The 20,178-nt window shown below is 39.1% G+C and overlaps 1 protein-coding gene, 1 long non-coding RNA gene and 1 pseudogene across 6 annotated transcripts; 1 reads left to right on the top strand and 2 right to left on the bottom strand.

The window, feature by feature from the left end:
- On the top strand, positions 1-2,906 carry LOC121052643. Of its 5 annotated transcripts, none has more exons than XR_005809700.1 (4): positions 1-531; positions 610-778; positions 1,146-1,202; positions 2,051-2,906. It is a non-coding gene; the product is annotated as an uncharacterized LOC121052643 (long non-coding RNA). The 5 variants fall into 5 exon arrangements; XR_005809701.1 differs by having other exon boundaries at positions 2-531; positions 647-778; XR_005809699.1 differs by having other exon boundaries at positions 2-778; positions 2,051-2,306; positions 2,695-2,906.
- A 117-nt stretch (positions 2,907-3,023) lies between these two features.
- On the bottom strand, positions 3,024-6,679 carry LOC112197546 (annotated as a pseudogene).
- A 5,300-nt stretch (positions 6,680-11,979) lies between these two features.
- LOC112197630 (subtilisin-like protease SBT2.5) lies at positions 11,980-20,178 on the bottom strand. Its single transcript, XM_040518299.1, is given in 12 exon segments — positions 11,980-12,604; positions 12,933-13,214; positions 13,521-13,788; positions 14,150-14,349; positions 14,352-14,474; positions 15,531-15,816; positions 16,317-16,389; positions 16,484-16,579; positions 17,152-17,546; positions 17,651-17,795; positions 19,280-19,495; positions 20,060-20,178. Coding segments are annotated over 11 exon segments (2,460 nt in total). The 5' UTR covers positions 19,465-19,495; positions 20,060-20,178; the 3' UTR covers positions 11,980-12,197.

Here is a 20,178-nt window from a genome sequence, read left to right as displayed (position 1 = left end):
ACCCTAGAAACTCAAAACACAATCTCTCTCTCTTCCTCGGCCGCACACCTAATTCTCTCCTCTCTCCTTTCCACTTCTCTCTATCGGAGACCACCATTTCCGGCCACCAATTCAAAACACGCCACCGCCAATCGATTCTGGACCCGATTCCGATCAAAACCCAAGAAGATCACTGCCATCCACCGCCGCCAGCCTCATCAATCGACCATCAAAGTCACGACGGCGCTGCTCCCTAGCTCTCATCAAGTTTCGGCCATTTCCTCAACACACCCCCGCCATCAGCGTGCTCAGAGGGAGCCGGACATGAAAATCCAGAAGCCTCGCCGCCGGCCGTACCTCGAAGGACCCCCCACGTTCCATCACCGGAATCCTAGACCCTGGGTTTCTCCGGTCTTCCTTCTCCAAATCGAATCGAGCTCCAATACCTCCAAGAATGGAGTCAGTGCCTCTCCTTTTATCCAAACCAAGGGCCCGACTTCTGATTTCAACCAGAGCCGCCGTGAACGCCGCCGGATTATCCTCTTCGTTCTGGTAACCCATTCTCCCAAGCCTCTCATTAGTTGATAGGTTGAGTTTCAATTTCACTCTAATGGAGTTATTAATGCTCAGTTCTTTTGATTGTTGTTCTTGAATTTCGTACTTGGAGGAAACAGGGGAAATTGAAATGTAAAGGGGAGCTTCTAGTCTTGATTTCGATTGATTTTTAAAGGGATGATGAGGAATTAAGGAGGGCTGCTGGAGGCAGCAGGTCATTGAGACTATTGTCTCGGCAGATATGGTACGAAATCAAGCTTTTGAGTTGTGAATGTTTTCTGTTGGGATATTGAGATTAATTAAATCTGTAATTTTGTGGTGGAGATGAATATATGGAATTGATGTATAAAAGCATTAGATTGACTGAATTTGGGATGTATATGAATTTTATTAATACAGAATTGAAATGCTTCTGCAATTTGTTTCGGGTTTACGGTAGTTGAACTAAAATTTGCAGTTTATGTTTAAATATCTGCAAAGGGAACTGACAGAAAAGAAGATGGGTATTCCTAAGAAGAGTGGGGGTTGATTAGTTTGATTAGGTTTTGGGTGTCCACTATTTGATTCGAAAGTTCGGTTCTTTTGAGGAATTTGTATTTGATTGATTGCAGATAGAGGTTTCTGTGTTGGAAGTGTAGTAGCTACATCTGTCTTTCTCCGCCTTGAAGGTAAGTTGTTTATTGAGAAGTTTGGGTGATACCTGCATTGCCTTGCATTTCTTTTTGGGATTGGAGCTTATTGTTAAATTGTCTGATTGATAATCTAGCACACCCATTTCGATTAGCTTCTCGCTTCTCAATTTGAGAGAGAAGAACTGTGGGGTGGAGAGACAGTAAAGATATATGTTGTGTGTGAGACTTTGGTCCAGCTCCATGCTTATTTTCTCATTAATATTCTAATAACGTTCGATGGTCAAGAGCTATGTTATGATAAGACTACTGTTTTTCAAACCATGTGAATATTTGACGGATTTGAGAGATTTCTGCTATACTTCTGATCCATAAACAAGGGCAATATTAGTATACAAATTAATCAAGAAGATTGGTGTAAGAGGTATTTGGTTGTATATCACCATCAACATATGTCGCTTAATGAGAGACAGATACAGAGGACCCTCTTTGATTGTTGGTCTGTAGGCAACTTTAGGTGACACCGATTGACAATTTAAACAAGTATTTCTCATTTGCAGAAACTGAAACGGATCAAAGTTTTCAGCCCCTTTTATCCTTGTTTGGATACCTGTTGGTATTCTAACTATTTGTTCACTATGTTTGCTAGAACAATGTCATCCTCTTTGCTCCTTCCCCATTGACTATACTTAAAGCTGTTTGAAAATGTTTGCAGATCAAATTCTGAAAATAGTAAAAAAAAATTTCTCCCAACTATTGATGACATAATAGAGAGATAGCATTGGTTGAGTGAATACTATATGTTAGCTTAGTTCCTCATTGACCTGCTGAAGTGATTGCATTTGTTCATTGGATAAAGTTTTACGCTTTCCTTTTACATTACGCAGGGCAAGCATTATTCCTGCAACTATGTTGATCATTCTGGCTGGAAGGTTCAAAGACAAGAGGGTTGGCCTTTTGAAGTGCATAAATTGCAGTAAAGGAACAAGGGCAATAAGGTCTGTGAGCCAAATTCAGATGCGAGAGAAGCGGGGGTTTTGAAATTGAAGCTGAGGTTGCAGAGGACAAGGGGTTAAGGCACAACATAGATGACACTTGGGTTCTGCTCCTGGATGCGAGCTTGGATTTTCAAAGAAAATTGAGGTTCCTAATGCTTTGGTTTTGTTTATTATGCATGGTGTTCGGGTCTGATGTAGTATTGTAAATGAAGTATTGTTGGAAGGTGTTTTGTAAAGTAACAGAATTTGAACGTTGACTAGCATTATAGTATGCTAAGAAGCATTTGCATACAGATCTGCTTTCAGTTGGATTACCACTTGAGGTCGTTTGTTTACAGTTTACGTGGTTTGATTTCATGTCTATGTTAGGCACTTAATAGCTTATATTAAAATAATCATGATTTGATGACAATTAATAGGTAATAAGATTAGATCTGAGTATTAAGTCTCATGTAGGAATCATGAGGTTACTGCATTAACAATTTGCATCCCTACAATCTGTTGGAGACTAATTGGATTATGTGGTGTTGCAGTTGAATGTAAAAGCAGCCAAGGAAGCCACTCTGGATGGTGCAAATTTATTGTGCAATTTTGCCACTTATTTTGCAAGATATATTTTTTTGTATTGCATACTTCATCCATTTTGGATTGCTGCTTGGTAGCTGATATGTATTTGAACTTCCCTATTTTAGATTCTGGGAAACTGATGAGGCTATTCATATGCACACGTGGTAATTTGATGTATGATATATATATTATTTTATTGCTTTCATCGAATATCACCTCATTTTCGATTATGTTGATGATGATTATGAATTCCTGTTGTAAACCTAATGTTCACAAATCACAAATATTTGAACACTAAATAACAAAATGCAAATCGCCTTTTTATTTGTGCAAATTGATCATAGTATACAAACTGGTTAATAATAACAAACCCCCGCGGCATCACAGGGGTGCCATTTCTAGTGTTTGAAAAGCAACAAAGAAAATAGATCAACGATGTGTAGGCACCTAGATCTCCCAACAATACAGCTTTGTCAATAGCTGAACTTGAGATCGATCTTGTGAATGGGCTTATATGGAGAAGGGTGATGAAGCCTTGAATGATCAATGATGTAGGTTCGGGGGTTTCCACTGTACAGCTATGAAGAAACTGAGGACCTTTAACCTGTAACACTACTACTATAACCATCTTAGATTCTTCTTCACTCTGATGTGTATAACCCCGTCACCTGTCTCACAACCCATTCTTAGCTTGGCTTTGAAACACGATATTTAGCAAGCGAAAGAGTAGTTTTGTCAAAATCCTCTTGTCAGTCACAATGGGTCCAGTAGTCCAGAAAGATAACAAATTATAATGGGAAGAATTATGTACTTGTTCCACTAGGAAGAAGCAGGGGCCGTTAATCTTTTGATATCGGCTCCCAGCATATGAAGTTTTGTATCTACATTCTCATAACCACAATATGAGCAACACCGCTGATCTCAGTAGTACCTTCTGCAGCCAATGCAGCTAATACCAATGATATCCCACCTCTGAGGTCAGTTGCAGCAAGGCAGGAACCAGACAAACCACTGCCAGCAGAATAGAAACCATTAGCACCATTTAGTTTACAACTGAAAAAAAGCGAGAGAAAAGTAAGAAAATAAATAAAATTAAGAGATATATTTTGAAGGATTTTGCATACTTTCTATTATCTTTCCCGAAACCAGAGCAGAGCTTGCACAGACTTGAATTTTTGCTCCAAGCTTCCGCAGTTCGTTTACTAGTATAAAGCGGGGAACATGTATGACAATAGGTCAATGCAAGTAGTATCAATTGTAACAAATATTATCATCTTTCCAGACAGAAAAGCAAAGAAGGAATGTCTATAAAAGAATACAGGGGATAAGAAGTATTTAATACTATCAAAAACCAATTATAAAAGAAAAACTGGAGACAGTATAAGGGTTTAGAACAAGACTGCACAACATAGATGTACACAACTTAATGCCTCATTATGTGTGTTTATTATGTATGTATGCATGTACACAGACACAAACATGCATGAGAAAGATTAAAGGGGGAAGGGGGCTCTTAACGCAATTCACTCAGAGAGATTGAAGGGGGCTGTAGTGTATTATCTCCTTTCAGTTTGATAAAGCCAAACTGGATTTGTTTGAGAAGTTTCTAGTTATTCAAAGAACAAATTAAGTACAGCCCCTTTTACAAAACCATTGTTCAGATTCTCAAGCATTTGGTTAAGCAAGTGAAGCCAACCATTGGCATCCCCAGCAAGCAAGTCTTGAACTAATTCACCAGATTCCAGTCATTTTGTTTCCTACCTATGAAAGCCTAATAACAATTTTCAGATGACTGCTGCTACATAACAAATAAATCCCCAGTACCATGAGATACATCCTTCAAAAGCATATTCACAGTACTTTCTTCATAGCCTCAATAAATATGGTATCTATCACTGTGTGAAACACAAGTTTGCATTCATCTGGTATAACAAATCAAGAAATATGTTCACGTCTGGAACCCTACAAGACAATAACACATGTGAGATGCACTAGTGCTTAGCAGTCATATGGTGTTCATGCTGATTTTGGAGACATATGCTATAATTGTTCAATGATCCAATCAGATTGATCCTTTGTGACTAGGGTAGCCTATCAGTCACCGCTCCTCTCGTGAAGTCTCGATTGAAAATACCTCTACACTTGTGGTAACCAATAAGAAAAAGAGCCTTAGATATAGTCTCCTAATAATACACCAACTATTATCTTGTTCAAGCCACCAAGAATGTCAGCTTCTTAGACACTCTTATTTCTCTTCACAAGTGTCATTACAGATAAATAAATTAGCCACTGATATCAATGTACCTGCACACGAGGGTTCTGAAAATCATCCATGGCAGCAGCTAATGCCGGAAGCACCCGTTGATGATATTGAACTTGCAGGTCTGGGCCCAAATCAGTAGACAACTGTCCAATCGCATTAATAGCTGCCCACCTTACACGAGGATGAGGATCTTGAAACGAGTTCAAGACCATTGCCCCGACTTGCTCCAAATTTTTTATCATTACCTGGAGCAAAATTAAATGGAATAAACTAAGAATAAGGTAACTTGAATCCATTTGACTATAGGAAGAGGTATAATGCACAAAAATACTTTGCAGGTGACCTTGTGTCGTCGTTGAGATAAAGTCATAATCTGTCAGTTTGTGTGCGCACATTATACATACAGGACAATCAACTCACATTCAAATGAAAATGTTTCATATATGTCCAGCGTGTTACTACAAGTGGAGAAGTATATTAAAAAAAAAACACTTAGATTACTGTTCCCATTATAATTCTACCTAGTTGTCATCATGTTGACAGAATAACATCATATGTGAAACACAATGGGGCTTTTATCACCAAGCCATATAATACAGAAAACAAGCATTGCTACAAGTAGTGAAATATGCAAACATCTAAAAGCTGATGAGGTAACAACTATTCCTATCTTGATCCACTAACAAGAAGCCATGGGGAGTGACAATTAGTTTCCAGACGGTGCAGGATTCAAAAACAAAATAAGGGCAAAATTGATACCTTAGAACAACCCTCAGCAATCTATGCAAGGGCAATCAATGCTGCATGGTGTTTCTGCCACTCGGAGGCAGCCAAATAGGCAAGCAACTGCTCGGACGCGACGGGAACAATGGTATTCCCACCCAAGGAAATGGCAAGCCTATCCAAACACTCCTGCCCAACACTGTAATTACCACTCTCACCAGCATCCTCATCTTCAGTCTCCGCGGTATGCCATGAGGGATCATCCTCAATATCCAAAACCATCTTCATCAAAATGGCAAACAACCTACTAATAAACAGCGGCAACTTCCTCATCATCCCCGGGGCTCGCTCGCTGGCCTCGGCTAGAGTGATTACAAACTCTATGGCCAAGTGTCTGGTCCCTTCTTCCAAGGACTCAGCTTCAGCAACATGCAGCATAGAACCAACCACCTCCACAATCTGCCTCCTGAGGAACCTTGGCTCGGTCCCAGCCAATTCGATGAACAACTCGAGTGCCTCCTGTGCCCCGTGGCCTCGTTCCCGTTGTTCAAAGACTCCATGAATGTCCTCATCATCGCCGGCAATAGGTCCTGAAACCTATCCCTATCTCCGGAACATGAACGGGAGGAGCTCCCGCCAGCCGTTGTCCGCCAAGATTTCGGAGGCGAGCTCGGAGATGGTGTCGCAGAGCTTCTTGGAAATCGATTTGACCTCCTCGCGTTGAATACAGGACAGGAGGATCGATTTGAGGCTGGACTGCGTCGTCGGGGAGAGCCTGGGCCAGATATAGGAGTCGTCGCGGGTGAGCTGCCTGCGGAGGAGAATGGCGGACATGGCCCGGGCCTCCTGCGCCGGCGAGAATTGGAGGAGGTGAACGAGTTTGAGTGAGAGCGAGTCAGGATCGGTCTGCTTGCAGAGACTGAAGAGGAGCTCGAACTGGGATCGCTGCTCGTTGGCGGAGGCCATCAGGTGGGAGATTAGGGTTTCTAAATTGAAAACTGAGAACAGCCCTTTCGGAAACCCATATATGTCAAAACAATGAGATCGACTGGTAAAAAAAAAAAATTACCGAGTCAAACACGCGTTTTTGGTTTGCCACTGTTCTGTCAGCGCTTGTACCCACGCGCTGTTAACAGACAGCAGGTGACCCTCACCTAGGTGGATAGCAGAAGCTCCGTTTTAATCCTAGCTTTTTCTGGTTCCCTAGTTACTTTTAAAGCATCATTCTATGGTGACATCATTTGGAGGCGGCTAGAATACGCAGGCTGTAACTTACAGCTGCTGACAAAAGGAGACGTGGCTCTCCTTACGCCACAGAATGGCTGAAAGTAGGGGGTATCAGGTAATTTCGCAGTTGACGGTCATTTTGAGTAAATTGGTGGCCGTCAAGGTAAAAAATGTGGGGATTAATTAATCAATTCTCACATGAGGACATTATTGCCGATGAAAGAAAGCTTTGGTTAATGAACAAAGCAGAGGATCTTTCTCTTCACAGAGCACATCCATAGTGAAGGGAAGTGGTCGGTCAAACATATACGGAGGTGTATGTGAAGATCAGTCTGAAGGATGGTGTAGTCGAAGATGATGAAGACTTCCAACTTACAGACGATGAAGGCGATGTGGAAACTTTCAGATCTTAGAAAACTAGGGTGAAATAGCGAAATTGCGAAATCTGGAGATTTATGTCATCCCATCTCACAAATATTGGTCAAGATATATAGTGATTGACTACCCAGATCCTTCTAGAACCCATGTAATATATGTCATCTGCATTTATCAGAAAGAATTTGAAGATGGATCATAGGAATAGCTCCCAGTTTTCCAACATGCCCAACTCGTTCATGGTCCTTATTATCTCTTTGATCAAGTAATAATATGACTCAAAAATTTTGGTGAGGACTGAGGAGCTGTCTGTCAAAAATCTGGGTCTGATAATTAATAAGTGCAAAAAATCCGGTGCAGTAGATCTCGACAGCATAGACGGATTTTTCCTTCGATGGAATATGGTATCCGGTGATAACGTACTACTGAAAACAACAAATTGGGTTCAACAAATCGATGCCAAACAAATTCAAATCTTTGCGGACACGGGTCTTAATCCCTAATCAGTTTTCATACGGTTGCAGAACGTGCTTTCTAGCCAACGAGGAGAAGACCAACGACGGTGTGGCTCTGGAGAAAATGGTTTGTGGTTTGTGGATATATAGCCCTACGAGGAGAAGGAGGAAGAAGAAGACGAACAAAATTGGATTGCGGTGGCTGATGCGCTAGCGGGGAGGACTGTAAAATATGTTTTACCCTGATTAATACAGTGAGTGGAATTATCAATTAAGCCCCTCCGTCTTAACAGACGTTGGTTGCATAACTTACGGCTTGCGTATTCTAGACTTCCCCTGCTTTAGGTAGCTTAAACATGCTTAATATTGATATAGCCCACAGATGGTGAGTCATGATGTGACATTCTCTACATTTTACAATTAATGGATTGACACCCGTTCTCTTTCAAAAAAATAATTTGTTTTATTTTATTCCTTTTTTTTTTTTTTTTTAAACAAGGGTTATCAATCCATTAATAGTAAAAATGTAGGTAACAACATATCATGACCCACCCTCTACGGGCTTCGTCAAATTTGAGCTATGTAAGGTGCTAAAGCAACCTAATGTAATTACCCTAACTTCACAACATATAGTAACCAAGAAGACAATGTTAAGGTCACCCTAAAGTAACCTAATGTAATTTCCTACCCTCACAACACAAAGTAACCAAGAAGACAATGTTAGGGTTTAAGACCGTAGTCCACCCTAAGTTCCTAACTCATTCAAAAAAAAAAAGGGTCTTTGACCAAAAGCCCCAAAATAAACCAAAGTTATCCCACTTACCCCAGCAACAGATTTTTATTCCCAGTAACCCCATTTAAAGTAAAATGATAACTTTACCCTCAACTTAATTAACAAACTACAGCATTGCCACTCAACTCCTCTCTCCAGCCGCATGATGCATCTTCTCTTTCCTCCCTCTCTCTCTTCACTCCGGCAGCGCTCTCTCAGATCTCTCTCTTCACTCCGGCAACGCTCTCTCTCTTCCACCGCCGGAAACAACTGCCGTCGCATTCTTCCACCCCTACACCAACGACGGCGGCGGAGCAAGAGAGTGCTCTAGTGCGCCGTCAAAGCCATCCAGGATGAAAACCCCAACCTTGACTGCGTCGTCTTCACCGGTGACCACGACTCCTCCCCTGATTCACTCACTTCCCGAGCCGTCGATCTCTTTGGAGTCAAACTACTTCACCCACCAAAGGTACAGTGCTCTCTTTCATACTCTATCAATATCCCTAATTCAATTTCCATTGATACCTAATCCAATTGATTAGGTGGTCTATCTGTACAAGCGGAAATGGATCGAGGAAGCAACGTACCCTAGATTGACTATGATTGGGCAGAGCCTGGGCTCTGTGTATCTATCATGGGAAGCATTGACCAAGTTCTCTCCATCTGACGAATCAAATTTTAAAAGAGCAATGCATTTAGTGGTAGTAGTTCATTATAATAATGTTGATTGGAACTTCGCCACATCTGCTGTAGCACTATCGGATATGCCTCAACTATGTTGACATTGGTGATATAATCTAGAACTAAACTGGGTGTTTCTTGTCATAATTAGAAAGAGTTAATGGTACATGGAGGTTTGTTTTGCACGAATGGTACATTGATGATGATAATGCAAATTTAACAAAAATGGCTGAGTTGTTGGTCTATTGCCTCCCAATAGACGTCTATTGGGAGGCAATAGAAGTTTTATTTGTTTAATGTAGAAAAATTAGTTTTCATTCCGGCGATCGAAAGTTGTATTGGGGGGCAATAGACGTCTATTGAGGGGCAATAGACGTTTTGAATGTCTATTGCTCTCTAATTGACGTCTATTACACATCTATTGGAGGGCAATAGACGGCTATTGGGGGGCAATAGACGTTTTGAATTTATGTAATCTCCTTGTTTTTTTCTGTAATCAAAGTTTTATTTGTCTAAATTTTTGGAGATTAGTTCTCATTTTAGCAACTGAAAGTCCTATTGGGGGGTAATAGACGTCTATTGGGGGGCAATACATGGCTGATGGTCGTCTATTGGGGGGCAATACATGGCTGATAGTCGTCTATTGGAGGGTAATAGACGTCTATTAGGGGGCAATAGACGTCTATTGGGGGGCAATAGAGGTTTATTGCCCATCTACTAGGGGGCAATAGATGTCTATTGGGGGCAAAAAAACTTTCCGGTGAGATTTTCAGCAAATTCCGGTGGGCGGCAGTAGGTGACCGAAATCCGGCGACCGGTGACCGGAATCCGGCGAAAGTTGGCCGGAATCCGGCGAAAGTTGGCCGGAATCCGGCGAACGTTGGCCGGAATCCGGCGTCCGGTGACCGGATTCCGGCGGCCGGTGACCGGCTCCGGCGAAGTCTCCCATGGTTTCTCTCTCTTCTATTTTTTCTCTCTCTCTCTCTCTAAGTAACAAGGGAGTGAGGGTAAAATGGTATTAAAAAAAAATTAAAAACAAAAAAAAAGGTATTAGGAAAGACTCCCTTAGAGTGTATTGGGTAAGAGAGAATTAAAAAAACTTAATGGGGTAAGTGGGAAAAAAATCCCTAGAAATGGGGTAAATGGACAAAATCCCAAAAAAAAACCTTAGGGCCACCCAACACGGAAGGGGTTCATTTTATTTTATTTTTAGTTAGTCGGTTACAATTTATAGATATTAGATTTTTGAAATCTTAAATCAACTTCTTTGGTTTTACAAATGAAGACAATGTGTTTCATTTTGTCATTCCATAAAAACATCAATGTAACTTAATTAGGAGATTAATGCATCAGTCTTATTTAGTAGATTATAAATAATAGATTTAGAATTTTTATATTCAAATGACAACTTTACAAGTAATAATTCGCAATTTACAAATGAGGAACTAAGGATAATGTGATACACGAAAATGTTCACCTAGTCAGTTATTGACCAAGAAAATAATGTTCAACCACCCTTGGATGTAAATCCAATGGCAGAGAGAATTATTATTAAGTTGAGGTGTTTTGTTTTCCACCCTTAAATGTAAATCTAAGGGTTATTGAGCATAAATTTTTTGGTCAGCAACTGACCAGATGAACACTACTGAACGTGATACATTGTATGGTTATATTTCTATATTCCACTGCATTGATGTGTTTGCCTCAATAGTAGATTATAATTTATATTTAGACTGGTGGCCTTTCTGTAAATATTGATATTTCTTATGTCATCAGCCCTAGACTCGGTCCATCAAGGACCAATAGAACCCCGAAGGAGCCATCACATAAGGTGCAAAAAACAACATCGCCACTGACCCTTCTTCTATCGTGACTTGAACCACCATTGTGTCTATGCTCAATAGTAATGGCTAATCCTGACCCTCTGGCCTCCACTAACCGAATCCAATATGGGTAGACCGGTATAACTTTTACAACAAACCCCCGCCACTCTGACACAATCCGAACACCAGAACAGAACCACCTCAGCCTTAAGAAAGGAAAACTCACTGAAGGCTAGGACCCAACCAAAAGTTTAATCATCTTTTTTTCTTTCCTAACCTTCAGTGGGTTTTCCTTTCTTAAGTATCTGACTTAACTATTGTTTAATTGTCTTTTTTTCTTTTGCATTAAGAAAGAATAGCAGTAATAAGTCAATAAAAAATGACAGTGATGATTATATGGTCATCAGGTGACTAAAAATTTTTGTTGTCTCCACCACTGAATTTAATTTAAAGTGTTTTAATCTCAACACTTAAAATTTATTTTTCTAATCTCAACCCTTGTTATTAAATTTCAAGATTGATGACCACGAAATCCTTGATCACCAGAGTGTAAAACTAAGAACATTACTCTAAAAATAAATGGTACTTTGTTTGGGGAGGAACTGCTCCCTTAAAGAACAAAAGTTTAGGTATTACTACAAAAATTTTAGCCCATTCTATTATCAAATCCCAGCTCCCCCGTTGTGGGGCAATCTAATCTATGATTTTATGTTCATCGTGATATTCTTGACTTCTAGACTGAATACTCTAGGAGTTGAATGGACTGAAAAGATGATGAGTTTGAGTTTGTTCTAAACTAGAAAAACAAAATCACCTTGCCTTTCAGTCTCTGAGGACTAGTCCTTTTTCTTTTGAATCAAAGTATTCAGTAGGACACCTCTCAGATTCCCCCATCTAGAAACAAAATGAACACGAGCTACAACCCTAACAGAAGATCAAGATCAAGGGAAAACCTTGTACCCAATCAAATTAGCAAAACTTATAAGTGGAAGAACTAGAGTCTCCCCTCCATACCAATTACCTTTACAGCTATTCCACATACACTGATACACATATTTCAGACAATACATCTAGCCTCACAACTTATTGCCACAGATTACAAAGAATATTACAACCATAATTGTTAAAATTCTTAATTAACCAACCAAAATTACCGTCGGTAACCCATAGCTACCACCGGGATCCTAACCTTGTGCCCCCGGCTACCTTTCAACAGAACCTCTCCAAAACTGTAGGTTCCAGTCAAACGTCGAGCTGTGAGACTCACAGAGAACTTTCTAGAAGCACCAGGTTTCAGAGTCATTGCTGGAGGGCTGACACTAATGGCAATTGCTGGAGCCATTCTGGCTGTGATCACATAGGTTTCTTCTTGAGCAACATTTGTCACTGTGCGAGTAACTGTACGACTTCCTACAAGATGAGCTACTGTGATTGACGGAGAGTTGAAATTTGATGGGTGGCCCATAGTGTAATTGCAGGGGGAGTTTGTGTATTTCTTTATCTCATGGGCATCAATACCAGGTGTTGTACACAAGAAGCCCACGTAATCCTCAAAACCTAAAATTCAAACAATTGAGATTTCATTAGATGAGGTGCCCGATATCTGTTTCATCCAGCAGGAAATATCTGCATTACAATATAGTTTTCCTCCTATTTCCTGTTAAAGACATCAAACTCTTTTCTTTTTTCTTTTCAAAAAAATCAAATCAAATCAAATAAGAAGATTCTTAATCCTTTGTTAAAAAGGAAAGTGGGAAGGAAGGTTGGGACTTCTTCCTATACTTATCCTCTCACATTTCTTAGAGATCCATTTCTCCAACTTGTTTGGGGACTAATTTGAGTTCAATAGAAAACCATTATTTACGAAGTGAAAAAGAATACATACCCACGTCAAAGATTAGTCCAGGATCTAGAGCAGCCCTTGGATCAACATGACCACTACCATAATCAAAAGGAGTAGCACTCACAAACTTAACGCCTTGTGTTTCGGAAGTCTGTTGTGCCTGGAGAGGCCTTCCAGCCCGGTCTATGGTTGTTGATGTTGTCATCAAGGATGACTTGATGGCAGCAGGGCTCCAATGAGGGTGCTTCTGCTTTATAAGAGCAGCTATTCCTGCTATATGCGGTGCAGCCATACTTGTTCCAGAAATCATGGCAAATCCCTCCCCTGGTCAAAGAAAATAACCTCTTTATATGTCAGAAATTGCATTTGTAGGAGCAGAACTATAATTGCCTTGAGATTTTATCTGTCATCTGAGAAGGAAAAGAATAGGCAATTACTGATATTTTCCCTTGATTTCTAAGGATAATCCTACTACATCTCAAAACCCCAAAAACTTATATATAATAGGTTCCTTTTGAATGGTATAGATTCTACAGAATAACTGCAGTTTGGGACTAAAGTTTGATAAACAATTATTGGCAGTAAATATCAGGGGAAAGAACATGCAAAGTGCTTTGATTCGATCCTTACCAACATAATCAGGCTCATCTGTTCCATTAGGGGACCAGGCAGCCCAAATCAGAGAACCAGGAGCTAGAATATCTGGTTTGAGAAGATCCGCATCTTGGAAGCTGAAATCTTTAATATTGGGTCCTCGAGCAGAGAATATTGCCACCTGGGGTGCTGATTTATGGAGTATAGGCGTCAAACCATCCCCAATGCTACCTATAGCTTTGAAACTCTTAACTCGACCAGTCCAATCTCTTGATGTGGAGATGTTGTAGTAATCTATAAGATCCTGAAAAACAAAAGGGCAAGTGAGAATATACATAAAGAAAAGAAGACAGGAAAAAGAGACAAGATTTAAAGGAAGTTCAAATAAATCAAAACATTAGCAACATAGCAGTTATCAGACAGGACTGAGCTCATATTCAACTATGACATGACAAGACCAAGCTCATATGCAACTAAGAAAACAGATCAAGTAAATTTGCATTACTATCTCTCACATTTCCTATTTTGCTGTTGGTGCTGTCAACTTCTTTTGACACATTATGAGGTTATGATATGATTTTGGCTATAGCCATTGCCATAATCTAATCACATTTACTGTGGAGAATATTAACATATCAAATTTTAGAAAACTTTGAATGGATTACCATTGACTTCTTAACATCAGTGATTACAATCCCAGGAATTCCAGAAGGAACAGGATCAAATTTGGTTCCTGGGGAAACATTTTCCACAGCGAGAACAAAGCCAATTGCACCAAGACTTTTAGCTGTTTCCGAGACTTTCTTGATTGATGCAGAGCCAGCAACAAAATTGAACGAATAGCCACAAAGAAGAATATTCCCTCAACCAAGTTCTTGTTTAAAACTTCTGGTCTCTGGCAGTCTGAGGGGCTATACTTCACTACTGAAGAATCCAAAAGCACATCATTTGCAGCAACCAGTGCGTACGTTCGATTTGGATGTGTAGATGCTGTAAGGCAAGGGGAGTAGTTCACCTTTTAAAGGCAGAAAAGTAGAAAGAGAACATAACTATTGACAATTTAAATATTATTTAATGTATAGGAATAAATACATGAGAACTGCTGCAAGTTGAAGTGGTCTCAAGAGAGCAAAACCATTGAATCTATGTGGTGCCATTACACAACTCCTCTTGTCCCTCTCTAAAGTTTCTTTTCCAACATGATATCCAAGCAAAATATGCTTCTGAGACCTAATCAAGATCATGTCACGGTCTCAAGCTGAGGGTCTCAAGTCTCAGCTTGAGATATCAATGGAAAACAAGAACTCCATATTATACTCTATGACTAGTACAAATTCGTCCATAATTGTGTTCAGTGGACTGAGATATCTAAGTTTTTCTGAAAGCTATCAAATAGACTTGAGATTCTATTTCAGGAAGCTAAGAGTAAACTATTCTCTAGCTTGACGGAGTGCTGGTGATACAAATTGATTATTATGGTAGCTTCAATTATGGTTAATTTAGAGAGCTGACTACTTCAAAATCAATTTCTGAACTGGTATCTCACATCAATAGGAGAACTCCTTAGAATTGAATATGAATACAATTATCTTCTTCTCCCTTTCCAGAATTTCTTCTTTCAAAAGTTATAAAACCAGTGAGTAGACATGATGTTATGCCCGCTTATGGTTTCTAGGTCAACCAAATTACCTTGTTAAGCAATAATGTTTTACCATGCTACTTCATCTTAATGGCCGAAAATTAACAATACAGAACAAGATAAAACTGAGGGTGTGTTTCAATGTTATTGGCAACGCCAAAAGCATATCCTAATTCTAAGGGAGCTTAGTGTTATATTTTGGCCAATTGTATAACAGTTGGCTGAAGTATTGTTATTAGCAATGACAAAAGCATTGGAGTGCTTTCTGAAGAAAATATGTACTTTTCCAGGAAGTGCTTCCAAGTAAATTTGCCTAAGTGCTAATGAAAAAATCACATATGCTAATAAAAGAATTGCTACTGAAAAAACTTTACTACACACACACCCTCACCCAAACAAATACTTACGTGACAACCCAAGTCCAGGTAATATTTTTCCATTCCCAAGCGTGAAATGGTTTTTGTATCTCCGGTCATCTATGGCAGCAGCAACAGAAGCTATCCAAGGGCTATAAGAAACCAAAGTTTTCGGAAAAGGTCCTCCATTTCCAGCTGCCTGTGCAACAAATACACCCGCTTTCACAGCTGAAAGAAGTGTGGCATCAAACGGGTTCAAATAAGTGGTCTTGGTGGTAGCTGGAGGACTGTTTGGCCCCACAGAAAGGCTCAGTATATCCACTCCATCATAAACAGCCTGTTAACAAAATTTTGTCAAACAAGAATCACCCTTCTATGACAAAGCAACCAAAAGTGATAATCCCAAAAGAATGTAAACTAGTTGGCAAAAAACATCTTATTATTTTATCTTGAATAAAATAATGCAGTAGTTCACATAAAATTAACTTCGTATCAAAAAATATGCAATCAACTAAATACCAAAATAATTTTCTATGTCTTTTTTAATCTGAATTCAAAAGAGTCAAATACAAAACAAAAACAGAGATGTGAATACATTTGTGCATAAGTAAATCACATAACACATTAAATGGTTGCTAGAATTTTACAGAGTCAGCAGGAACATAATATCAGGGATAGATGAACCACTGAAATTGCAGAAGAAGCAATTTCAGAACATAAATGGGTATATCCTAATGCTCATGCGCACACACCTATAGTTATCTACAGAAGAAGCAACACTACGAGTATTCACCCTTCTCATTTCTTTTTGGGTTTTGTCATGGTACCCTTGCATACCTGATCAATTGCGGCTACTACATCTGCTACAAACCCTCCAAAGAGCCGGTAAAGAGCTTTATATACAGCAATTCTGAACATAAGAAATTTATATGTCTCGGTTAAAGGGAAACAATAATATTTACTCCTCTAAATCGAAACATCAAGAGAGTTAATTTATCCCTCACCTGGCACGGGGAGCCATCCCACTTGCTTTGCCAAATTCATGGCCATGCATTCTGACAGGAATTCCATTGTTTCCAGCTGCAATAGCTGCAGTGTGACTATAAGACAGAGAAATAAAAGAAAGGGAGACAAAGCATCAGACAGAATAAATCTGAATCGACATTAGGAGAAAGGGGGCAAGGAAATTGAAGATTTGTGTTACAAAAAAAAAAAAAAAAAAAAAAAAAAAAAAACAATTTAAAGTTTATCAATTGCAACTAATGGACATGAGAAACTCTTGTGGGTGTCATAGCGGTTTAATCACTGCAGCAGAGAACCCCAAAAGTTCCATTTAGGATATTTAAGAACAAATTATATTTTTGTCAAGATTGTGTAGTGATTTGTGACACTATCCACATGCTCATATCCATTGATTTTAATACATATGTATGCATCATAAAAGAAGTCCTTGTTCTAAGCTTAGCAATTGGATTCCCCAACATCAATTCCATTCGGGGGATTTGTTTCAGCATATTTACGTGTAAAAGTTAATTTTATTTCTGTGAAACTAAATTCTTTTGTATATCTAAGAAACATGACATAAGCTAAACATCCAGTCAGAATGATAAGAGCAAACACACAGTATATAGGTTCCTAGTGAAGAACATATAATAGAAGTATGGGGCCTAACCTTCCATGTCCATCACCATCCATAGGAGAGGCGAAATCAATAACTGGATTAAACACCCCAGCTGCTATTGCAGCTTTGGCGAAATGGTGGGCTCCAATAATCTTTCCGTTACAGAAGCTCTTCTTGGTGTCTGGGTCAACTTCACATGTACCTCTGTACTTGGGAACAGGCCCGTAAGGATCAGTACTGGGGCTTGCAAAGCTTGGATGATGAGGGTAAATCCCCGAGTCCACAAACCCTATCACAATATTTTCTCCAGCCCTATCAAAGCCACCTCCTGTTGGCCATACTCCGGTTGGAAGCCCTAAAAACTGTGGTGTGTGAGTTGTAAGCCTCCGGACCTTCCAATCTCTCTCCACGGATTTCACACCCGGAGCACGCATTAGTCTTTCTGCCTACTAATAAAAGGATCAGTGTAAGAAAATCCAAATTCAAGAAAACACATCAACATAGTGCGATTAAAAAGAAACATATAAAGAGGTTGTGTCCAAGGTTTCACCTGCTCAGGAGAAATATGAACTGCAAAGCCATTTATAAGATGCTGATAACTGTAGAGTTTCTTGTAGGTCCCTTGCTCAAACAGCATTCCAAGAAGCATATCATGTTTATTCTCAAGGTGTCGAGCATAGGACGTGACTGATTCACTGAACAAAGACCAAATGAACAGGCAACAATGAGATATTAAATGTTATTGATCAGTCTATTTCTGCATTCAAAATCAAAGAGATACATCCTCTGGTAAAGGGAAGTATCTCACAAAATCTATCAAAGATGAAGTGCATTGCATAGACCATGAGATGATATTGAATTGCAATCTTTCCCAAACAAAGCAACTAGTTGCACATAAGCTTATACATATGATACCGTATGAAATGTTTATATCTCAATATGCTAGGATAAAACAGCTGAAACTAAGTACTACATGCCACCATGTAGGATGGGATGGAATAATGTTGCAATATTTTCTTAGGGATCCAGTAGGTCAACAAAAACAACGATCACAAACCAGAGAAATGACAGGTCATGGAATAGAACTGCATTCCGACCTCTTTGGTCGTTTCATAAAATTAAATTTTTTTCTTTAATTTTTTTGGATGAATTTGTCTATACATGTTTCTTAGGATTTTATCATTATCTAAATATAGAGAGGATTTGTAGAATTTCACATGATTTCATACATGGTACAACCAAATTAGTTCTAGAAAGGGCTTCTTGTTGTTTCCCACGGCTCTTCTCACCAAAAATAAGAAATAAGAAAATCTTTTAGTACCTCTCCAACCATGTCATTAGATTCAAACATTGAAATCCTGGATTTGGCCAGATTCTCGGTGGTATCAAGTCATAGGTTATTATCCATAAATGCACTGATACCTCTGTTTTTGCTTCCAAACAAAGATATCAATAAGAACAAAGAAACTCTGTTCATGCTGAGTGGCCATGATTTAAATTAATTATGGCAAAACCAATGAGCCGAACAGTGTCAGCCCCTAAGTGCAGTCAAAAACATTTGACTTTTTTGTCCCAATAGCTTCCTTGAATGAACTAAAGACAACCCAACTCTGTATGCAAAATGGTTTTGACTTTTAAATTAACTACAGCAACAATTTGTGAATAGAAAAAGAGCCAACGTCAAGTCCCGAGTGCAAGCAAAACCATATAACCCAAGCTTGTTTGGATGTAAAGGAGTTGGAATCATAAGCCAACATTGGATCATCAATATCCAGCTTGAAACTAGTTTACAGTCGCCGGGGTATTATCCATGAATTTGTTTATTTGACATTTGCAAATGACCATGCAAGGTCAACCAAAAAAAAAAATTATTTCCCAACAACATACAACTTATTCAGCAACACCCATGATTTAACAAAGATACCTCACAAACCTAACACCGCACTGGGTCAATGTGCAAAATTAGTGACAATCTAATTTCAATGCTTCTTTAAATGGTCAAAGCATCCCAGGCTACCTACCATTGGTTAACTAATATCCTTATCCAAGATATGAAACTATTTGTACTTATGATATGGCTATGCATACAAATAAATACATGTAGCGTATGCCGAATCAAGAAAGAAACAGTTATGCATATCCATAAATAGAAATATCAAGAAAAAATGTGTGCAGATACCTAGTGGTGTCGATCTTTTCATCAGATTCCACAGCAGTGGCTTCAAAACCATCAACATCACCTCTATAACTTACAATAGGCTCTCCTTCGACAGTCACAATATAAACATCAGCCTTCCCAATAACGAAAAGGGAAAACAATACGAAAACGGCATACCAAAACTCCATAGCCCTCAGTTTTACCATTGAAGTGTGCAACTTCAGTACTCCACAAGATCTGAATCATCATATTGCCAAAAGTCAATAGTTTGAAAATTATAATAACCACACTCTATTAACAAAAAAGCAACAATCATTAAGTCCACCACCACGGTAATCATGCTCATTTTACACCATTTCCAGCTCAAAAAGTGGAAATTTTGCATTGGATTCTCGGAGATAGGAGTCAAAAAAAAATTAAAAAAAAATTAAATTAAATTGTGGCCAATGTTTCCGTGTTGAGAAGAGCAATGGAAATCCAAAATCTAAAGACGAGAAAAATTGACCCGGAGAAGGAAAAAAGATACAGATAGCTAGTAACAAAAGTCCAACAGCACACATCCAGATTACGCAAAAAATTAATAATAATAATAATAATAACTAACAAGATCAGATACCAGAAGTAGCTAAACCAATAGAAAGGAATGGAGAGAGCAAGAAAATAAAAGCTGGACAGTGATTAGTGGAGTGAGTGAGGCAATATAGCTCTAAGTAGCTTGAAGATCACAAAGAACCAGAAAAAAAATAAAGCGGAGCTTCTTCCATTACTAAAAGCAAGAAAGAAAAACTGAATCTAGTTAACCTCGAAGCGAAAAAGAGATGAAAGCAACTGCTGCTTTTGGTAGCAAACGAAGCAAAGAATAAATCGGCGGAATAAAGAAGATCGCATTCATAATGAAAAGAAAACGAAGGGTTGCTCAC

The sequence above is a fragment of the Rosa chinensis genome, chromosome 4, assembly GCF_002994745.2.
Source record: "Rosa chinensis cultivar Old Blush chromosome 4, RchiOBHm-V2, whole genome shotgun sequence".
Taxonomy (NCBI): Eukaryota; Viridiplantae; Streptophyta; class Magnoliopsida; order Rosales; family Rosaceae; genus Rosa; species Rosa chinensis.
The sequence above is the reverse complement of the archived record's forward strand: the minus strand, read 5'-3'. Positions and strand labels throughout refer to the sequence as shown.